The sequence below is a fragment of the Ahaetulla prasina genome, chromosome 2, assembly GCF_028640845.1.
Source record: "Ahaetulla prasina isolate Xishuangbanna chromosome 2, ASM2864084v1, whole genome shotgun sequence".
NCBI lineage: Eukaryota > Metazoa > Chordata > Lepidosauria > Squamata > Colubridae > Ahaetulla > Ahaetulla prasina.
Window position 1 is genome coordinate 5429193 of NC_080540.1, and position 23449 is coordinate 5452641.

General features: G+C 45.1%; 1 protein-coding gene and 1 long non-coding RNA gene across 2 annotated transcripts in view; both read left to right on the forward strand.

The window, feature by feature from the left end:
• Positions 1 to 23449, forward strand: part of LOC131192853 (zinc finger protein 345-like) — a 43177-nt gene that overhangs the window by 8100 nt on the left and 11628 nt on the right. The window contains exons 3-4 of the mRNA XM_058172401.1: positions 5449 to 5538; positions 7790 to 8476. Coding sequence (XP_058028384.1) covers positions 5449 to 5538; positions 7790 to 8476 — 777 coding nt within the window. The remainder of the gene's footprint in view (positions 1 to 5448; positions 5539 to 7789; positions 8477 to 23449) is intronic.
• Positions 16704 to 21368, forward strand: LOC131192858 (uncharacterized). The gene is made up of 3 exons (XR_009153800.1): positions 16704 to 16911; positions 18935 to 19092; positions 20677 to 21368. It is a non-coding gene; the product is annotated as an uncharacterized LOC131192858 (long non-coding RNA).

A 23449-nucleotide genomic window follows, 5' to 3' on the forward strand; every position in this document is an offset into this window, starting at 1 on the left:
GTTGCAGCTCCCAAGAACTCTTCGAAATATAAAGAAAAACTTCCTGGCAATAGGATGTGTACAAATCTTACAGAGGTTGTGTTCTCTTGCTTTGAAATATTTTAAGGACCAAATGAACAGCCACCTGTGGAGGATGGTTTATCTGGTTTTTCTGGACGTTGCAAAGCACTGGACAGATGAGCCTGGTGGTCTCTTCTAACTCCACGGTTCTATGATTCTGTGATCTGATTCAGCTTCTTGACATTCTGTAGTAGCTGGGCGTAGTAGGTCATCTAGTCCAACCCCCCCCCGCCCAAGCAGGAGACCCTACATCATTTCTGACAGATGACAGTCCAATCTCTTCTTGAAAGCCACCAGTGATGAAGCTCCCACAACTTCTGAAGGCAAAAAGCTGTTCCATTGGTTGATTGCTCTCGCTGTCAGAAAATTTCTCCTGTCAGGTTGAATCTCTCCTTGTTCAGTTTCCATCCATTATTCCTTGTCTGGCCTTCAGAATTTTTTGGGCAAGCCCCTCCCTAGTTCTTAAAAAGATAAAAGGAGGGAGAGGAAGCTCACTCAAGACTTGCCAGAGTAATCTTGCAATTGTTTTCTTGCATTACCCAACTAGGTAACATTATCAGTGCCAGCAAGGATTTAACAGATGATTTAAGAGATGATTTAACAGAGTTGGAAGGGACCTTCTAGGATCTAGGTCATCTAGTCTAACCCCCCGCCCATGCAAGAGACCCTACACCATTTCTGACAGATGGCAATCCAGTCTCTTCTTGAAAGCCTCCAGTGATGAAGTTCCCAGAACTTCTGAAGGCAACTTCTTCCATGGGTTGATTGCTCTCCCTGTCAGAAAATTTCTTCTTATTTCCACGTTGAATCTCTCTTTGTTCAGTTTCCATCCATTATTCCTTGTCTGGCCTTCAGGTGCTTTGGAAAACAGCTTGACCCACTCCTCTCTGTGGCAGCCCCTCAAATATTGGAAGACTGCTATTGTCGTGTCCCACTCCTCCGCTGACGGCCGGGTCAGGGAAATCCGAATCAGGCTTGCCTCTGCAGCTCTGCCCAAAGTCCTAGCAAAGTCCTCAGAGCAGGCAGGAGACCAATAAGTGACTTCAGCAAGATAAGTTCGACTTTGCCTGACTCAGAGACTGTCAGAAAGCAGATCCTTTATATAGGCCATGGGGTGTGGCTCCATGACTCAGCACTCATTAAGGCCTGCCCCTCCCTTCCTTCTGTTGCCTCCGCCTATCCAGTCTTCTGATGCGAGGGTCACTCCAATCAGCAGCTGTTGGAAATAAACTTTCCTCAGGCTCACATGCTGTGGAGGAGGGGGAGGGGTCTAGCTGCTCCGTTTGCCTGGGCATGGAGCCAGGGCTGGGCCCGGGGGATGCTCCCTCCTCTGCAGCCTGCTTGGGCATGGAGCCAGGGCTGGGACCGGGAGGTGCCCCCTCCTCTTCAGCTTGTCTGGGCATGGAGCCAGGACTTGGGCCGGGAGGCATACATTCCTCCGTGTTCGGGAGCAGATAAGAAGGCCCCGGCTGCTGTGAGAGCGGACAAGACACAACAGCTATCATGTCTCCCCTGGTCCTTCTCTTCACTAGACTAGCCATGCCCAGTTCCTGCAACCGTCTATCATACTTTTCAGCCTCCAGTCCCCTAATCATCCTGGTTGCTCTTCTCTGCGCTCTTTCTAGAGTCTCCACATCTTTTTTATAGTTTGGTGACCAAAACTGGATGCAGTAATTTGGGTGTGGTCTTACTAAGGTTTTATAGAGTGGTGTTAGTACCTCTCTTGATCTTCATGGTATCCCTCTGTTAATGCAGTTTAGGATTGCATTGGCTTTTTTGGCTGTCGCTGCACACTGCTGGCTCATATTTAATTGGTTGTCCACTAAGACTCCAAGATCCTTCGCTGGGTTCCCCACGGTGCCTATTTAATTTTTCACCCAGATTCAGCATTCAGGAGGTGCAGTGTCTACAATTCTTCTGTGACCTCATTTGCTTTCCTCATCCCAAAAGCAAACTTGAAGAAAGTTAGTAAGTCATTTATGACCGCAATCGGACCAGCAAGCAAGCAAACAAACCAGTTGTTAAGTGAATTATGACTTCTTCTCTCCCTCTCTTTTTTTTTTTTGCTACAGTTGTTAAACAAATCACTGCAATTAAATGAATCAAGTTGGTTGTTAAGCAAATCTGGTTTAACCACATTGACTTTACTCGTTGGAAGCTGGGCTGGGAAGGTCACAAGACTTAGACTTAGGTTAACTTTATTGTCATTTTAAATGTAGTCTAATCGGCATAAATTAAAATGAAATTTCATTGCACACATTTCTCAAAGGACCTCCAATATACAGTAGTGGCCAAAATTGTGGAAACCTTTTGGGGGAAAATGTATTTTCTAAAACTAGCTAATAACATCACTTTTTGGGGGAGTAGTACCATAAAGTTATTGTTCTGTTTCCCTTCCCCCAATACTCCCAGCAAAGAGTCAGTCAGAGGCCTCCTTTTCTGATTTATTTACATATATATAAATGTCCTGGCCACGTCTACCCACGGGCCTGCCAAGTTTCTGGAGATAACAAGGAAATTACAGATAAGGCCAGAATTACTCACGAATATATTCTTCCCTCCATTGATACAGTTTGCCCGCGCAAATTCATTACTTTGTCCAAGACAAAAAACCAGGAAGTCCCGCCTCCTATTTATAGTCTCTGCAGATGTCACTGCATGACAATTATGACTTGGCTTTGTCCCAACTCTTCCTCTGCTGCGCGCGCCGGTCACGCCTGCGCAGTCTTGCATCACTCCAAAACTGTTCTTGGGGCGTTGCCAAATCAGAAGAAGGCTCCAGGGAATCAGGCTTTGCCGGCCCCTCCTCCTCCCTTTGAGTGGGTGCCAGGGAGGGAAAGGGCTCAAGAGAAGCAGGGCTTGCCAGGTCTTCTCCCTCACTTTCTGAATCATCCGAGTCCAGGAGTCCGGGTCCAGGAACCTGGGTCACAACAGTTATATATCAATGGAAAGATAATTTAATCAAGAATGTAATGCAATAACTTTTATGAATGATTTGCTATTAGATTAGCAGTTACAGTATAAAGAAGTAAAGTGAAACGTAGAACAAATGAGAAATGCAAAAATTATCACCATAAAAAAAACGAGATAGACAAAAATTATCATGTCAGTTAATACTTAGTTGAATAACCTGTAGCATGAATTACGGTCTTATGTCTTCCCATGGAGTAAACCAAGTCTTTTAGTTCTGCAGCTGTTACAATGTGAAACCAAGATTGAATGATTGCGTCTATTAACTGAGTTTTATTACTGGGTCACTTCTGACTCACAAGTTTCTTTAGTCGGCTCCATAGATTTTCAGTTGGGTTAAGGTCTGGGCTATTCCCAGGCCATTCCAGCAGTGGAATAGGATTATCTTGAAACTCCCCAAAAAAAGTGGTGTTATTAGTCATCAAACCTCAAAAATACACTTTTCCCAAAAGGTTTCCACAATTTTGGCCGCTACTGTATACTACATACATACATGACAGAATAAATAAATATACAAATACAAAATTATGCATATACCAACATATATTATATTGCACAGAGAAACAACACAGTCTAGTTTGGATGTACACTTGTACATGGCAAGCCAAACGAATCTTGCGAGTTTACCAGACGGAGGGCAGAGGCAACAAAGCTGTTACAGAATCTGTTAGTCCTGCTAGAAATACATAGAAACCTCCTCCCAACCGAAGCAGATCGTAAAAGTGGGGGTGTAGGAGAGTCACAAATGGTGATCATGTGATCCCCGGACTCTGCTAGATCCATACTGGTTGTCAGGCGGTTGGATTTTGATCACCTGACTGTGGGAATGCTTCAATGGTCATAAGAGTGAGGGCTGGTTGTAAGAAGCTAACATGGAATAAACTGGAGAGCCTCAAGGCCACCTTTGGGAGAAAATGAATCTATTTCTCATGAAAGAGTCCCTGAAACTTCAAGGAATAAACACACAAGTCCTCCAAGCAAACCATTATAGAGATACTGTGTGGGAACTAAAAAGATCATCTAGTCTAGCTCTTTGGCAAAGATAGTTGCCTGCTGCAACAGGTTTCCTAAGAGACAGTATCATTAATGGTTGTCCCAAAGATGTTTTTTCAAGAGGCAATTGGACTTTCTGGGTTTTTTTTTTTAAGATGTTTTGCTTCTCATCCAAGAAGCTTCTTCAGCTCTGACTGGATTCCATTCCCCACCATCCAGTCAGAGTTGAAGAAGTTTCTTGGATGAGAAGTGAAATGTCTTCAAAGAAAAAAACAGAAAGTCCAGCTGCCTCTTTTAAAAAAAGCACATTTGGGACAACCATGACCTGGATGACTGAGAATCTCCGTAGATATATTACATTATTATATTATATTATATTATATTATAGAATAGAATAGAATAGAATAGAATTTTATTGGCCAAGTGTGATTGGACACACAAGGAATTTGTCTTGGTGCGTATGCTCTCAGTGTACATAAAAGAAAAGATACGTTCATCAAGGTACAACACTTACAACACAATTGATGGTCAATATATCAATATAAATCATAAGGATTGCCAGCAACAAGTTATAGTCATACAGTCATAAGTGGAAAGATTGGTGATGGGAACTATGAAACAATTAATAGTTATATTATATTATATTATATTATATTATATTATATTATATTATATTATATTACATTACATTACATTACATTACATTACATTACATTACATTACATTACACTACATTACATTATTTATTTAAATTAAATTACATTAAATTAAATTATAGAATAGAATAGAATAGAATAGAATAGAATAGAATAGAATAGAATAGAATAGAATAGAATAGAATAGAATAGAATAGTTGGAAGGGACCTTGGAGGTCTTCTAGTCCAACCCCCTGCTTAGGCAGGAATCCCTACACCACTTCAGACAAATGGTTATCCAACATCTTAAAAACTTCCAGTGTTGGAGCATTCACAGCTTCTGCAGGCAAGTTGTTCCACTGATTAATTGTTTTAACTGTCAGGAAATACCATATTTGTGTCTGTAGCTCATAGCCAAGGTGGCGCAGTGGTTAGAGTGCATTTCTGCAGGCTACTTCAGCGGACTGCTAGCTGCAGTTCGGCAGTTTGAATCTCACTGGCTCAAGGTCGACTCAGCCTTCCATCCTTCTGAAGTGGGTAAAATGAAGACCCAGATTGTTGGGGGCAATATGCTGACTCTGTAAACCGCTTAAAGAGGGCTGTAAAAGCACTATGAAAGTCTAAGTGCTATTGCTATCATAGGCATTACTCAATGGCCATTCTGAGCTTAGATTAACAAGACAGGTGAGGTCAACAGATTCTTCTTCTTAAGGACTGAAATACTTGTCTACCATTAGAAATGTAGAAATTAACTCATATATCTGTATTGCTTTTTTGTCATCTGCTGCAGAAAGTCCACTGTTACCCCAAAGTGATGTCTCTTGGCTGGGAGAGAAAAACAAAACATTTTTTCAGAGTTCAGAAGAAGGAACGCCTCCAGGTAAATGGACACCTACCTTCTTAAACAATCTTGAATTGCTGTCAGATTAAAAAAAAGTTGAGTTCAGGATTTCGCTCACGTTAGAGTGAGATGCCCCTGGATATGTATGTAAAATTATAGATTTTGTAACCTCTCGTAATTTGAAATCTCATGGTTATGCAAGAAGCCCTGTGGCAGGAGATTTAAGGTAGACCAAAATAGGATGTTAGAACAATAATAAAATTCTTTGTTAAACACTGCCACAGGTATTATGATACTCTCTAAGACAGGGTCTCCAACCTTGGTCCCTTTAAGACTAGTGGACTTCAACTCCCAGAGTCCCTCAGCCAGCAAAGCTGGCTGAGGAACTCTGGGAGTTGAAGTCCACAAGTCTTAAAGGGACCAAGGTTGGAGACCCCTGCTCTAAGATGCAGAATATAAAATGAAATTAGACTGATTCACGGAAGATATGTTTATTAGTAATTCACAACCAGGATCAATATTTAACTTAAGAAAACCTGAACTGGGTTTAGTCAATCAGGAAAGGTGTGATGAATTTCTGTGAATTCCCACTAGACTCTTCGGGTCTTAAAAATCCATCCTTATCACTCCTTTTCTTAAAGCAGGGCCTACTTGAAAAACTAAGCAGGCTCACAGTCTTTTCGTCTTGGGATTGGAGTTAAGCAGGATTGCTCATGGATGGGAGACCACCAAGAAATCACAGGTCTGCTGATTAGATTGGAAAATTAAGAGAATTTTGGATATGTCCATGAAATCCCCAGGAGTCAAAAAGAGGTTTTTCCTATACACCTTGTCTCCTTAGAACTAAATGTAGAATGCTCTGGGTGAATTGAATATTTCTGATTTAATATTTAGTGATACATACACATACGTACATATGTGTACATAAGCCAACACAGTTCTGGGCTGCATAAACAGAGGGATAAAATCAAGATCACATGAAGTGTTAGTGCCACTTTATAATGCCTTGGTAAGGCCACACTTGGAATATTGCATCCAGTTTTGGTCTCCACGATGTAAAAAAGATGTTGAGACTCTAGAAAGAGTGCAGAGAAGAGCAACAAAGATGATTAGAGGACTGGAGGCTAAAACATATGAAGAACGGTTGCAGGAACTGGGTATGTCTAGTTTAATAAAAAGAAGGACTAGGGGAGACATGATAGCAGTGTTCCAATATCTCAGGGGTTGCCACAAAGAAGAGGGAGTCGGGCTGTTCTCCAAAGCACCTGAGGGTAGAACAAGAAGCAATGGGTGGAAACTGATCAAAGAAAGAAGCAACTTAGAACTAAGGAGAAATTTCCTGACAGTTAGAACAATTAATAAGTGGAACGACTTGCCTGCAGAAGTTGTGAATGCTCCAACACTGGAAATTTTTAAGAAAATGTTGGATAACCATCTGACTGAGATGGTGTAGGGTTTCCTGCCTGGGCAGGGGGTTGGACTAGAAGGCCTCCAAGGTCCCTTCCAACTCTGTTGTTATGTTATGTTATAATACGGTACATACATACCCGTATTTCCCCGAAAATAAGACTCTGCCTTATATTTTTTTGAAACCCTGAAATAAGCACTTGACCTTATTTTCGGGGAAGTCTTATTATTTTGGGGTGCGTGGAGCAAAACGGGGATCCTCCTGCCATCTTACCCGATTTCCAGCTCTGTCTCCCTAACCCTAACCAGAGGAAATGGTGGGGACTGACTGCGCATGCATTTAAATATTTTGGGGGGAGGGCTTATTTTCGGAGGAGGGCTTATTTTTGAGGAAACACGGTACACATTTTGAACGTCATTCTTTTACAAGGTGAAACATTAAATGTTAAATCAGAAATGTTTAATTTACTAGGACCATTCTCTATTTAGTTCTAAGGAGTTTACTGTGTTTTCCCGAAAACAAGACCGGTCTTATATTAATTTTTGCTCCAAAAGATGCATTAGGGCTTATTTTCTGGTTAGGTCTTATTTTTTTGGAAATATGTTACTAAATGCATCCATCTGGCTGACGATCTTAACTGGGGCTTATTTTGGGGGTAGGGCTTATATTACGAGCATCATGAAAAATCATGCTAGGAATTATTTTCCAGTTGGGTCTTATTTTGGGGGAAACAGGATATGTATGTAAGGGAATCATTGCAGTTGTTCAGTTAGTTACATGGTTGTTAAGTGACTCTGATGTTCCCCTCCGACGATCACTAAACAAACTGTTGTAAGTCGAGAACTACCTGTATTTCATTTGGTGTCTCTCTCCTTGTTCCAGAAAGTGTCTCCAAGAAGGAAGATGGAGGTGAAATACCTAAAGAGTTGGAAAGAGCCAGATGTGAAGCTCTGAGGGAAATCACCTGGAATCCGGATATTTCACAGATGCAGGAATGTGATCCGGCCGGAGAAAAGGATAAATCTCTGTCGGATCGGACCGCTGATGTGGACGAGGTCCCAGTTCCTCAGGAAAAGCAACGGAAGAAGAGGAAAAACCGGTGCCTCGTTGTTATCCCTGAGGAGAGACCAAGCAAAAACTCAGCTTTTGGGAAGGGGGTCCCCCTCCATCAAAGACTCCATGGCCGAGAACTGCCCCATAAATGCTCGGACTGCGGCAAGGGCTTCGGTCACAAAGCGAACCTTACGTCGCACCAGAGAGTCCACCGGCTGGAGAAGCTCTACGACTGCTCCAACTGCGGCAAGACGTTTCTTCGCAAGTCCATCTTGGATATGCACCTGAGGATGCACACGGGTCAGAAGCCCTTCAGCTGCTCCGACTGCGGCCTAAGCTTAAGCGCCCATTCGAGTCTCGTCAGGCATCAGCGGATCCACACCCGGGAGAAACCCTACAAGTGCTCCGAGTGCGAGAAAAGCTTCAGTCAGAACTCGGACCTAATCCGGCATCAGCGGCTTCACACGGGGGTAAAACCCTATCGGTGCTCTGAATGCGGGAAGAGCTTCAGTCGGGGCGACTGCCTGGCTACCCATCAGAAGATCCACGCGGGGAAAGAGCAAGGCGGGAATCCGACCGTAGCAAAGGCTTTTGTGATAAATCAAGTCCTCTTCAGCGCTTGAGAGTTTTTCACTGGGAGCGGCAAACCCAGTGCTGGTTCTATCCAGTTCGGCCGAACTGGTAGGGTCGAATGCGGAATGCCACTCCGCCCCACCCACGCGGACGTTATGACGCCCCATTTCCCCACATTTTCAAGGCTCTGCGTGTGTGCAGAAGGCCTTGCGCTTGCACGGAGATGGGCAAACCCCAAGCGACGCACGCAAAAGCAAGAGGCGATGCCCAAATCTTTTTCAGAATAAAAGGGACACATTTTTTTCAGGAGCATGGGGTGGGTGGATGGAAGAGCACCTTCCCAAATTGGTAGGACTGGGACAGCACCTTGAATATGATATCATTTCAATCTGAGGGCAAACTTTTTTTTTTAAAAGACAGTGAGCGAGTGCAGCTCACATTTCTCCATCTTAATAAAGTTGTGTAAATGCTCGGATGGTAATAAAAGACTTTTCAGAGAAATCTTGCCGAGCGGTTGTCGTAGATTGTGCACACGCATGCTTGTGCAGTAGAAGGCTGGGCTGGGCTGGCCTGGAAACATCTGGAAAGATCTGTGTTAAGTGTTTCTCAACCTTGGCAACTTTAAGACTTGTGGACTTCAATTCCCAGAATTCCTCAGCCAGCTTTGCTCACTGAGGAATTCTGGGAGTTGAAGTCCACACATCTTAAAGTTACTAAGGTTGAAAAACACTGATCTACGTACAAAGAAGAAAAATTAAAATAATGAGAAAGAGGACAACTGATTGGAAATCTTTTGTTGTTTTTCATCAGCCTATGAAACTGTAGAAATGGGAGTAGTTTTGCTTTGTTCAGGGAAGAAGAGAAAAGCAAGCAAATTCAGACTTCCACGTGCAGTGAATGAGAAAGGCAATTCTGATGAGCTAAAGCAGATTTTACCTTCTGCTTTAGCAAAAAAACCAACTCCCGGGTTAGGTAAAACCAATAAAACCTATGAGCTAACAATCTCAACAAGTATAACATGGAAGGAGGAAAAAAAAAAGAAATAGGAAAGAAAAAAAAGCCCTCTTGAGAATCCATTACGGGTAGTCCTCAAGTTACAACCACAATTGAGCCCAACATGTTGCTAAGTGAAACATTTGTTCAGTGAGTTTCCCCCCTTTTTACGACCTTGCTTGCTAGAGTTGTTAAGTGAATCATTACATTTGTTAAGCTAGTAACACAGTTGTTAAGTGAATCTGGTTTTCCCATTGACTTTGTTTGTCAGAAGCTCGCAAAAGGGGATCACATGACCTTGGGACCCAGCAGCGGTCATAACTATGAGTCAGTTGCCAAGCGGCTGAATTTTGATCATAGGGATGCTGCAATGGTTGTGTGAAAAATGGTCATAAGAAGCCACTGTAACTTTGAATGGTCACTAAATGAACTGTTAAGTCGAGGACTACCTGTGTTGCTGTTTAGTTGTTCTTTTATAGATTGTAGAGGACTGGAATACAAGTAATGATCGGCTGCTTAATGATGGTTGGAAGTTATGACAGATTCCTCTCAAAAGAGAGAAGACCCATTCTTAAAGTTTGTTTTTATTTTATTTATTTATTTCAAATATTTAACTCTCAGCAGTAAGAATGCCAGAACCATCAGCCCCTGCCAACCTGTAGCATTGAGAAATCGAGCACCTTAAATATTCTTGAAGGCTTTTAAAAAGTTTTAAAGTTACCCAGTTTGGTTTCTTAGACCTAAAGAGGCCAAAGGAAGTTTGAGAGAGGACGGAAGGAAGTCATGGGGATCTTTCTCCAACAGGGGGCACTGCTTGGTTTTGAATTTTCCTGAAGCATGTTGGAAGAAATATCCATCTGGGTTCAGTTCCAAGTGGGGACAAAGACACTGGAAACATGGAGGCTGCTTGGAAAGATGGTTTAATGGTGGCCAGGATCACATGGCTTGAGTTCCTAAACAGAAAAGGGCTGAGATCCTGTGCGCTCCCTGGCTTTATGCTTTTTCTGAGCTTTGAACTTTCTGGGGCACAGGAAGAGTATCCTGATTGGTTGTCAAACTCCCAGGTGGTCTAGGGGTCTTAGCTAACATTGTAGGTTGTCCCTCAAGCTTGCCTGAGCCTTGCCATATGGTGAGTTTCTGTTGCTAGATGGGTTCTATTATGTTGCAGATGATGGCCCATTGACAAAGGTGGGGAGAATGAGTTTCTACCTCTGACCCATTGACAAAGGTGGGGGGAAATGAGTGAGCTTGGCTGAGGCTTTAATGGCCCATTGACAAAGGTGGGGGGTGGCAGGAAGTTGCAGGGAGCTGCTTTGTCTTTAAAACATGTTTCTCCATTTCTCATCCAGGGAAATATATTCTGCCTTTTTAAATATTTTCTAAAATATTTCATTCTTCTAGGAGGGGTGTGTGTGCTAAATTCCTACAAGCAAAAGGAGGAGAAGCGGAGACCTCGTTATAGAAATGAGGTCCCATACATTGCTTCTTGTCTAGGGGTGAAATTCAAATTTTTTCTCTACCGGTTCTGTGGGCGTGGCTTGGTGGGTGTGGCAGGGGAAGGATATTGCAAAATTTCCATTCCTACCCCACTTTGGGGCCAGCCAGAGGTTGCAGTTCTCCGAACTACTCAAAATGTCCGCTACCAGTTCTCCAGAACCTGTTAGAATCTGCTGGATTTCACTCCTGTTCTTGTCCTGCTTTCAGGTGCTAATGGGTTGACCCCCCCCACCCTCTCAGGTGAAATCCAGCAGGTTCTGGAGTGGGGAGGGAATGGGGATTTTGCAGTATCCTCCTGCCACACCCACCAGGCCACACCACGCCCATCAAGTCACGCCCACAGGAACAGTAGTAAAAATATTTGAATTTGAACCACTGCCCCCTCTTCTTTGTGGCAGCCTCTTAAGATATTGGAAGACTGATATCATGCCATCCCTTGAACACGTTGTTCAGAAGCCATCACTTAATGCATCTTCTTTTTTGTAGAAATGCAGCTTTGCAAATGTGCGGAAGCTGAGAAGACAGCTGAACGGATTTTTCCAAAAATGCGCCTAGCTAATTAGTGACTTGAATTTACTCGACTTATTTAACAGCTTATGTCAGGCTGCCTCTGATTATAACCAGGAAAGAATACACCTTGACTTCATTTGCAAATAAAAGTACTTTTACTAGTTACATCTGGATAGCAGCAGTTCTAAGTTGAATCTGAGACAAAATATGGCTAACAATCTGTATCACCCCTATTCCTCCCTCCTCTTTCCCAAAAGGTCATCAGGTCTGGTCCAATGCCAGCTCCTTCCCGGGTTCCCGGGGTAATCTTCTTCCGCAGGTCTCTGGTTGTCAATCAAATCAGGAATGCAGTGTCCGTTAGAGTTCGCGTTCAAACATTCCTGTTGAATTCAAAACATTAATCTCCCCTCCCACCTTAATTATGTCAGACCGACACTCTTAAGGCCCCTCTCTGCTTAACTTGAATCTAATAGCTATTTACATTAGAAATACAATCCCATGCTATCTAACAACTGAATATAAGGAATACAAAGAGATATGAAGTTTGGAGTGGAGGCTGACAGCCTAGTTATATAGCATTTACCTTGTGGATTCTCATCATGGGTGGAACCATGCATTAACCATGTTTAACGTGAGATGTGAATGCCACCCTTTGGGTTGTTAACTAGGATAGTCAGGTGTGCTGTGCAAACCTAGAATTAATCCAGTTAATTCAGCAATTTAGCATTTTAAGGGCGTTTTAATGCCTGGATCTGCCAGTTTTAGCCTGGGTTCTCAAGGGGTGGGGGGATCAACGTTGAAGGCAGCTGGTGGATTTACCGTATTTAACATTTAAAATATTTTTACGTTTATGATTTTAATTGTAAGCCAGCCAGAATTGCTTTTCAGAGTGAGATGGGTGGCATGTAAATTTAATAAATCTAGAGTAAGCTAGCATTGCTCTGTGTGTGTGTGCAAAATACATGGCATATATGTTATGTTGCAACAGAAATTCTAGGTATTTCTTGTAAACTTTCCAGCCAGCCAGCCCACTTTTACTTCCTGCCGTTCTTTCTGTGCAACAGACCGCAAGTCTGTTGTGGCCACAGAGAGTAAGTGTTTGGGGGCTGGTTAAGGCAGGGGCTTTCCCCTAAGGATTTGTTTAAGGTCTCCATCTGCCTGGTTATACTTCTGCAAACTATAATACGAGTTTTCCCCAAATCTACTGCTACTCCTACTGCACTTCCTTTTATGCACATATCTTATCACGACTAGCAATTACGTATCTTTTTTTTTTTTTTACATTTATATCCCGCCTTTCTCCGAAGACTCAGGGCGGCTTACAGTGTGTAAGGCAATAGTCTCATCCTATTTGTATATTTACAAAGTCAACTTATTGCCCCCCCCAACAATCTGGGTCCTCATTTTACCTACCTTATAAAGGATGGAAGGCTGAGTCAACCTCGGACCTGGTGGGGCTTGAACCTGCAGTAATTGCAGGCAGCTGGTTTTAATAACAGGCTTCTTACAGCCTTGAGCCACCACGGCCCTTGTTTATTTATTTATTTATGAATGAAATCTAGCAATGCACTCAACAATACAGGTACTCCTCGACTTACAACGGTTCATTTAGTGACCGTTCGAAGTTACACCACCACTGAAAAAAGTGGTTTATGAGTGTTTTTCACACTTATTTCTAGCATCCCCACAGCTGTGTGTGTGGTTCACATTCGGATGCTCGACAACTGACTGACCTGTGTGACGGTTGCAGTGTCCCAGGTTCACACAATCCCCTTTTGCGACCTTCTGACAAGCAAAGTTCACTTAACAACCGGGTTACTAATTGAAGGACTGAGTGATTCACTTAACGAATGTGACCAGGAAAGTCATAAAACGGGGAAAAACTCACTTAACAAATTGTATCACTCTCTCAGCAGCAGCAGCTTTCCAGACTCCTTCAAACTGTATAAAACTATTACTAGAAGACCTCCAAGGTCCCTCCCAGCTTATTCTGTTCTATTCCTATTTTATTCACTTTTATAAATCCTTAGTTAAGGCCACACCTGGAATACTGCATCCAGTTTTGCTCCCAACATTACAAAAAATATGTTGAGACTTTGGAAAAAGTGCAGAGAAGAGCAGCTAGGATGATTAAAGACCTGGAGACTAAAACATCTGAAGAACGGTTTCGGGAATCGGGTATGGCCAGTCTAGAGAAAAGAAGGGCTAGGGGTGACATGATAGCTGTATGCCAATATATGAGGGACTTCCACGAAGAGGAGGGAGGTCAACTTATTTTCCAAAGCACCAGAAGAAGTCAAGACAAGAAGCAATGGATGGAAACTAATCAAGTGTTGTCCCCAATTTGGGTCTGAGCCTGGTGCCAAAGCCAATTGTGGACGCCAGACACGAAGTTCAGGTTTTCTGATTGCTTTTTATTGGAGTACTCCAAGTACTCATCTTGGACAAAATGCCAAGAACCAAGAATTAAGTAAGCTTTATATATTTTCACTAAAAGAAAAGGCGGGACAAGCTGAGATAATATCATCTAATAAACATTTTAATAATAATTTTACAATTTGTTCTATTGGTCTCTAGCTGTCCCTATTCCTAAGCCTTGGCTAATGAATGCCCCAGGAGTTATCTAATACACATTTTATTGGCTGCAGACCATCACTATTCCTAATTGTTAGCTGAGATCTGCAAGTTGTCAGCTTTCTAACTACCCAGAGTTGTTACAAGATTTACACATGCATATTTCCTGTAGCATTCTTTCTCCTTGCCAGACACATTCCGCAATTACAGGCTTCCTTATTTATTTTCAAGTGTGTGTCATGACCTGGCTTTATTTTAGCAGACAGCCCATCTAAGGAAAGAAGCAACCTGGAATTAAGGAGTGAGAACAATTAACCACTTGGAGTGACTTGCCTCCAGAAGTTGTGGGTGCTCCATCATTGGAGAATTTCAGGGAGAGAGTAAACAGCAAACTGTCTAAAACGGTATAGGCCTTCCTGCTTGACCAGGGGATTGGACTAGAACAGTGGTTCTCAACCTTTATAGTGCTGCGATCCCTTTAATACAATTCCCCACGATGTGGCGACCCCAACCGTAAAATTATTTTCGTTTTGAATTTATCACGCCTGAAGCCGTATTGGCTAGCGATCTGAACTGCTTGCGATTGCCTTGAGGACGGAGGCATTAAAGCGGAGACTCCTCCCCTATTAAGTTTATTGCGCCTGAAGCCAGATTAGGTTAGCGATTGGGAGCGATTGCAGCTGGCTTGAGAGGGAGACATCAGAGCAAAGATTTCTCTCTTTTTTAATTCATTGCGCCTGAAGCCGAATTCGGCTAGTGATTTGAAGAGCCTGCAGCTGGCTTGTGGAGTCAACCATTGGAGCGCGATTCTTCGACTCGCAAGTATACTTCCCATATTTGCAATGGTCTTAGGCGACCCCTGGCAAATCGTCATTCGACCCCCCAACGGGGTCCCGACCCACAGGTTGAGAACCGCTGGACTAGAAGATCTCCAAGGCAAGGGTGTGGCTCCTGTGTGACACCTATCCTGCGCAGACTGCACTGGCTACCTGTGGCCTTCCGGGTGCGCTTCAAGGTTTTGGTGACCATCTTTAAAGCGCTCCATGGCATAGGGCCGGGCTACTTACGGGACCACCTACTGCTACCGAATACCTCTCACCGACCCGTGCGCTCTCAGAGAGGGACTCCTCAGGGTGCCGTCAGCTAGGCAGTGCCGTCTGGCGACACCCAGGGGAAGGGCCTTCTCTGTGGGGGCTCCCACCCTCTGGAACGAACTCCCCCCAGGACTCCGTCAACTTCCGGACCTCCGAACCTTCCGTCGCGAGCTTAAAACACACTTATTCATCTGCGCAGGACTGGATTAGTTTTTAAATTTATATTGGTTTTAAATGGTTTTTATTATTTATATTGCTTTTTAATTCGGCTTTGTAGAATAAGTTTTTTAACTGTGGTTTTAGTCTGTATTTATATGTCTTTTACTTGCCTGTGAACCGCCCTGAGTCCCTCGGGAGATAGGGCGGTATATAAATGTGATTAATAAATAAATAATAAATAAATAAATAAATAAAGGGTGAAATCCAGCAGGTTCTGGAGAACTGGTAGCGGAAATTTTGAGCAGTTTGGAGAACCAGTAGCGGAAATTTTGACTAGGTCGGAGAACCTGCAAACACTACCTATGGCTGGCCCCAGAGTGGGGTGGGAATGGAGATTTTGCAATATCTTTTCCCTGGAGTGGGGAGGGAATGGACATTTTGCAGTATCCTTCCCCTGCCACGCCCACCAAGCCACACCACGCCCACCATGCCACGCCTACAGAACCGGTAGTAAAGAAAACTCTGGATTTCACCACTGCTCCAAGGCCCCTTCCAGCTCTATTCAAATTGTAATGGTAGAATCCTTGAGCCAGCACGATGGCCCCTTTATGACTTGTGGACTTCAACTCCCAGAATTCCTGAGCCAGTGTGGCTCATCAGCATGGCTGGCTCAGGAATTCTGGGAGTCGAAGTCCACAACTCATAAAGGGGCCATCGTTTCCCCACCCCTATGCTCTATATATGGCTTCTCCCCTTGGCACCGTCCCCCCCACCCGCCCCGCTCTGCCGCTTCTGAAGAAAAAGCGGGTCCTTTGGGGTGGCTGCTCCGTTTCCTTGGGGGCTGCAGAGCTCCAAACCCCTCCCTTCTCCTCCCACCGTCCCCCGGGCTCAAGCGGAGGGCGGGGAGGGCAGCTTTACGCGCTCCTCCGCTCCGCTGAGGCTCCAAAGGGAGGGGGGGAGGGAGGGGAGGGGAGGGGGGAGGCGCCCGCCATGATCCCAAGCCGTCCACGCTTCTCCCGGGAAAGGGGCGGGATTTAAGGGCATGAAAAGCAGACGAGTTCGGCTGCCTAGAATAGACGGCGGCGTTTTCTATATATATATATGTGTGTGTGTGTGTGTGTGTGTTTCTGTGGAGCGCGGGGAGGGGTGGGAGGGAAGCGAGCGCGCGCCCGCGCGCCCCCGGGAAAGAGAGAAGGAACCTTTTTCCTGTTTCTCCGCGCGGAAAAGCGAAGCGGAGCCCGAGCGCGAGGCGCGCGCGCGCGCCAGGTGAGCGGCCGGTACTTGACAGCCGGAGGGAGGGAGGGAAGGAAGAAGGAAGAGCCGCCCCGGGAAGAGCCGAGAGAAGTGACCTCCCCACCACCCGCCCGCCCTCTTCCCCAATCCCACCCTGTTCATATAATAGGGTGACCGGGGTCGCGGGTCCGATCAGCCCGTCCGGCTGGTCCCGGCTCCGACCCGTTGCAAACCCGTCCGGCCTCCCTCGACCCCGCTTGGCTGCCCGGTTCTTGGACGGTTCTTGGGACGGCCCTTCCCCACCCACAAGGGTCCGCTGTGAGTGCGACGCCCGTCGGGTCCAAACAGGAGTGGGGGGGGGATCCGCTGGGAGGGCAGGAATTAGGAATGGGCTGCAACGGCATGCCTGCAGATGTGTGTGTGCACACCCGCACACGTGTTAAGTGCATGCCTTGGTAAGGCCGCACCTGGAACGCAGGCAGTCCTCGACGTACCGCAGTTCGTTTAGTGACCGTCCAAAGTTATAACGGCACTGGAAAAAGTGACTTTTTTTGTTTTCACCCTTACGGGCCTTGGCCGCATTTCCCACCCTCACCGGATTGACATTTGCATGTCAATCAAATCAATCAAATCACAAGTGACTCGCATGTATGACGGTTGTGGTGTCCCCGGGGCCTTTCTGTCAAGCCAAGTCAATGGAGAAGCCAGGTTCACATAAGCGCTCTGTTACTAACTGTAACGGCGGCTGCGATTCGCTTAACAGCGGTGGCAAGAAAGGTGGTCAAATGGGGCAAAAACTCACTGAGTGAATGTCTCGCTTAGCGACATCAATTCCAGGTCGTAAGTGGAGGACTATCTGTACTGCGTTCGGTTTTGGTCCCCAGGTGACAAAACAAAGATGTGGATACTTGTGCAAAGAAGAGCAACTAAGATAATTTTTTAAAAAAAGACTGGAGACTAAAACGTAGGAAGAACCGTTGGCAGAATTTGGGTTTGGCTGGTTTAGAAAAAAGAAGGATGGGGTGGGGGACATGATTCTAGGATCTGAAGAGAGGGTCAACTTATTTTACCAGTAAGATGGCAGCACTAAGTCTTCATCGCTCCTGTTGAGGAAGTTGTGGCTTCTTGGCACCTCTTGGCACCAGAACAACTAGACACAAGAACAGTTTTTTCCCAAAGGCCATCACTCTGCTAAACAAATAATTCCCTCAACACTGTCAAACTATTTACTAAATCTGCACTACTATTAATCTTCTCATAGTTCCCATCACCAATCTCTTTCCATTTATGACTGTATGACTATAACTTTGTTGCTGGCAATCCTTATGATTTATATTGATATATTGACCATCAATTGTGTTGTAAATGTTGTACCTTGATGAAGGTATCTTTTCTTTTATGTACACTGAGAGCATATGCACCAAGACAAATTCCTTGTGTGTCCAATCACACTTGGCCAATAAAAAAATCTATTCTATTCTAATCTAGTCTAGTCTAGTCTAGTCTATTCTTGTGATAATTCATGGTTTGTTTAACTAGGTTTGCTGAATGAACTACCCTATAGATCGCATGCTAAGTTTAGGAGAGTTTGCAAATCATTCCCTATCAAGCCCAGTAGCAGTTGAGGTGATCTGCAAACACCATTTTTTTTGCATCAGGGTGGTTTAACCAGCTTTTTTTTGTCTTTGTATCTGAAATATGCAAAGTGGCTCGCTTACTTGAGCTGCCTAGGCTAGCATCCCCAACCTTAGCTTTCTGTCATAGAGGAGTTTACAATGGCAGCCGGGATCTTCTTAATAGAAGAGAAATCTTTATTGGCCGAGCGTGATTGGACACACAAGGAATTTGCCTCGGGTGCAAAAGCTCTCAGTGTACAAACAAGCAACCAGGGATAGATCAGGATCATAATCGTAAAATAATGGCTGCCTCTTCAGAGATTTATGTACTGCAGAGAAAACAAGCTGGGAGGAAATCCATCTTTTTGGATGGATTTTTATCTTGCCTTCTTTCCTAAACCTCAAAAAGTTTGCCTTTTGTTGTATTGCCAAAACGTGCTTCTGTGGTAGGCCGAACTGAAGGAGTTGCCCCAAACCATCCAATTTTGATGGCTAAAAAGGAACCTAAACTTGGCTCTTCCTATTCCCCAGATCAACTTTCCCTGACAGGTACCGGTGGTTGCGGAGGTTGAGAAACACGCTCTTAGTGGCCCCTTCCAACATCACAATTCGATTATTCTACCTTTTTCCATCATGAACGATCAAAAAATAAAACAAGTGAGTTTGCAAATGATTCTTATTATAGACTTCATTCTAACAACCTAACTTTCCACTCCATCATCTAGGTTGCAGTGGCGTATTACACAAAGCTTATAAATAAATCCAGTCAACCTTGGTGGGAATTCTTGGGAGGTGAAGCATTCAGGACTCCAGCCGAAAGACGAACCCTAATTGGGAACTGCAGCACAACCACTTCCAGGAATTGGCAAAAGAACACAAAATGGTAATTATCAGATTCACGTTGCTTCTCTTTTAAGCTTCAGTCCTAATTTTTAACATTGAGTATCGGTCTTTGCTTATTCAAGGCACCACACAGAATCTCCCTCTTCCCATTTTCTCCCCCACGACGATCTTGTGAGGTAGGTTAGGTTGAACATGAGTGGCCCAGAGTCCCGTCTCTCTTCCCCCCCCCCCCCAGCATCTGGGGCTGTGGTTAGAATGCAGGACTGCAGGCTACGTCTGCTGACTGCCAGCTGCCTGCAATTTGGCAGTTTGAATCTCAACAGGCTCAAGGTTGACTCAGCCTTCCATCCTTCCGAGGGCGGTAAAATGAGGACCCAGATTGTTGGGGGCAATAGGCTGACTCTGTAAACCGCTTAGAGAGACCTGTGAAGTGGTATATACCATACTTTTTGGAGTATAAGACACACTTTTTCCCCCCTAAAAGAGGGTGGAAATGTTGGTGTGTCTTATACACCGAATACAGCAATTTTTGGCCTCCTAACACCCCGCGCCGCATGTCCTGTTTTTGCCAAAAACAGGCCCATTTTTTGCAAAAATGGGGCCTGCAGAGGGTTTGGGAGGCCTGCAAAGTGCTCCTGGGGGCTGGGGAGGGCAAAAATGTGACATGTAGAGGGTTTGGGAGGCCAAAAACGGGCCCATTTTTCGCAAAAACGGGCATTTTTGCCCTCCCCAGCCCCCAGGAGTACTCTGCAGGCCTCCCAAACCCTCTGCAGGCCTCGTTTTTGTGAAAAACAGGCCTGTTTTCAGCCTTCCAAACCTCACATCTGTTCCGTTTTGCCTCCCAGCCCCAGGAGCACTCTGTAGGCCTCCCATACCCTCTGCGTGCCCCATTTTTGTGAAAAACGGGACGAACAGAGGGGTTGGGAGGCCTGCAGAGCGCTCCTGGGGGGCTGGGGAGGGCAAAACCTTTTTTTTTCTTGTTTACCTCTTCGAAATCTTGGTGCGTCTTATACTCCAGTGCGTCTTATAGTCCAAAAAAATACGGTAAGTCTAAATGCTAATGCTAAATGCTAATTTGTGGCTGAGATGGAAAGTAAAGTTGGGTTTTCCCTGTCCTAATTCGATCCCTCAGTTGTTGCCACCCAATGGCAAATCTGAAAATATCTACCTGTTTTTTGTTTTTTTTAATGTTAAATATGTTCTTTAGGGTGATGCGGTGGCTCAATGGCTAAGATGCTGAGCTTGTTGATCGAAAGGTCAGCAGTTCAGAATCCCTGGTGCTGTGTAACTGTGTAGCAGTTCAAAAGCACGTAAAAAATGCAAGTAGAAAAATAGGGACCACCTTTGGTGGGAAGGCAACAGCGTTCCGTGCACCTTTGGCGTTGAGTCATGCCGGCCACATGACCACGGAGACGTCTTCGGACAGTGCTGGCTCTTCGGCTTTGAAACGGAGATGAGCACCGCCCCCTAGAGTCGAGAATGACTAGCACATATGTGCTAGGAGAACCTTTACCTTTACCTTTTTATGTTTTTAAGTAAACCTTCAACCTTGCTGGCTGAATTTGAGCAGTTTTGCAGGAGTTTCTCATTCATTTCTTCTGCGATCTCTTTTCACATCCCACAGCTCTGGATTCCCACGGGCCCCCATCCAATTGCTAGCCAGATCCGACTCGGCTTCACTTCCGCGCTCTAAACCGCTCCCCCAAAACTTCTGCTTGCTCGTTCCAATTACAGGTAGTCCTCAACTTTTAACGACCACAAAATTGAGCACAAAATGTATATTGCTAAGCGAGACATTTGTCTAGTGGGTTCTTCCCCCACATTACGACTTTTCTTGCCACGTTTGTTAAATGAATCACTGCGGCGGTTAAATTAGTCCCGCGGGTGGTTAAGTGAACCTGGTTTCCCTGTTGATTTTGCTCGTCAGAAGATCAACAAAACGGGATGATGTGATCGCGCGGGACACTGCAACCGTCGTAAATGTGAGTCAGTGGTCAAAGCATCCGAATGTAAATCAGGTGACCGTAGGGATGCTGCCACGGATCCTAAGTATGAAAAATGGTCATAAAGTCACTTTTTGCAGTACCGTTGGTAACATCGAATGGTCACTAAATTAACCATCGTAAGTCGAGGACTACCTACCCTGGTTCCCCAAAAATAAGACATCCCCTAATAATAAGCCCGGGGACACGGTGGCTCAGGGGCTAGGACATTGAGCTTGTTGATCGAAAGGTCAGCAGCTCAGCGGTTCGAATCCCTAGTGCTGCCATGTAATGGGGTGAGCTCCTGTTACTTGTCTCAGCTTCTGCCAACCTAGCAGTTCGAAAGCATGTAAAAAATGCAAGTAGAAAAATAGGGACCACCTTTGGTGGGAAGGTAACAGCATTCCGTGCGCCTTTGGCGTTTAGTCATGCCGGCCACATGACCAAGGAGACGTCTTCGGACAGCGCTGGCTCTTTGGCTTTGAAACGGAGATGAGCACCGCCCCCTAGAGTCGGCAACGAGTAGCACGTATGTGCGAGGGGAACCTTTACCTTTACCTAATAATAAGTCCAATTGGGCTTTTGAGCGCATGCACTAAAATAAGCCTCCCCCCAAAAATATTTAAACGCAGAGCTGGAAATCAGGTAAAACAACAAGAAGAGCCCCATCTGGCTCCACACACCCCAAAATAATAAGACCTCCCCGAAAATAAGGCCAAGCGCTTATTCTGGGGTTCAAAAACAATATAAAACAGGGTCTTATTTTCAGGGAAACATGTTATACATCACCAAATCATCGCATCCTACCTTGTGTCTTTTGCAGCCCCCCAAGTGGCCCAAAACCATAGGGCAATGATGGCTTACCTTTTCTAGACCAAGTGCCCAAAGCGTGTGAATGCACACACGAATGTGTGTGCGTGCACCCGGACCCCCCAAAATGCAATGCGTGTGCGGCCCCCTGCATCCCCCCCACGCCCCCTGCATGCCCCCCACGCATGCGCGCCCACCCCCACATGCGCATAACGGCCCCTCACAGGTGCCACCCACACATGTGGGCACAGTCCACCACATGTGCCCCACCCTTTTTTTTTTTAATTTGAATTTATATCCCACCCTTCTCCGAAGACTCAGGGCGGCTTACATTGTGTTAAGCAATAGTCTTCATCCATTTGTATATTATATACAAAGTCAACTTTTATCTGGGTCCTCATTTTACCTACCTTATAAAGGATGGAAGGCTGAGTCAACCTTGGGCCTGGTGGGACTTGAACTTGCAGTAATTGCAGTAATTGCAAGCAGCTGTGTTAATAACAGACAGACTTAGTCTGCTGAGCCACCAGAGGCCCCTCCTGCACACTTGCGGCAGAGACCTGAAGACCAGCTGGCCGGCAGGAAGCACGCGCATGCGTGGCGGAGCTGAATTGGGGCAACGGCTCACATGGCCATAGGGCGCTGTGTGCCACCTCTGGCACGCGAGCCATAGGTTCGCCATCATGGCCATAGGGTAAATTTAGCCTGGTCCCAAAACCAAATGATAGGCCGTGATAGCTCAGGCTGTAAGAAGCCTGTTGTTAGAACACAGCAGCCTGCAATTACTGCAGGTTCAAGCCCGGCCCAAGGTTGACTTAGCCTTCCACCCTTTATAAGGTAGGTAAAATGAGGACCCAGATTGTTGGGGGGGCAATAAGTTGGCTTTGTAAAAATATACAAATAGAATGAGACTATTGCCTTATACACTGTAAGCCGCCCTGAGTCTTCGGAGAAAGGCGGGATATAAATGTAAACAAAAAAAAAAAAGTTGCCCGATTCAGCATTTTAAGTGGAGGGTGCGGTCTTTAGACCCGGCTGAGTTTCTCTGTGCTTGTAGGAATCCAGAAGTCCAGATTGCTCCAACGCCACCCAGTCTTTCTGGGACTCTGAACTGGGGCTCCTGCGTGTCATCGTCAAGGAGGAAGATGACGGTGAAGAGGCTTTTCCGTCAGGTAAAGAGGAATGACGCAATTTGGGGAGGGAGAACGGAGGGGTCTTGAATGTCCCTGAGGTTCCTTTTGTTGTGACCCAGGCCCCAGTAAGTAGCAGGAAACTCCCATCAGTAGAAAAACAAACAAACTTTATTGGAACAGCTGAGAATTACTTCATTCTCCGTGTAGTTCAACTAAATTAAAGCAAATTCCCCCCAACACAAATTCTTCAGTCCTATCACCAGCCTGGGTCCAATTAGGGAAACTGCCAAAGGCTTTTCTTGGCAAAAGTTCAGAAGACATAGATACAAAATAAATGCAACAAGACGAAGCTATCAATGTTGTTTTCCAGCAAAGAGCCCAAACGCCGTTGCTGGTCTATTTTAAGCCTTATGGGAGGGGCCAATCATCTCTTGGCCTTACTCCTGAGTCGTTCTCTCTGCTTGAGCTCTTA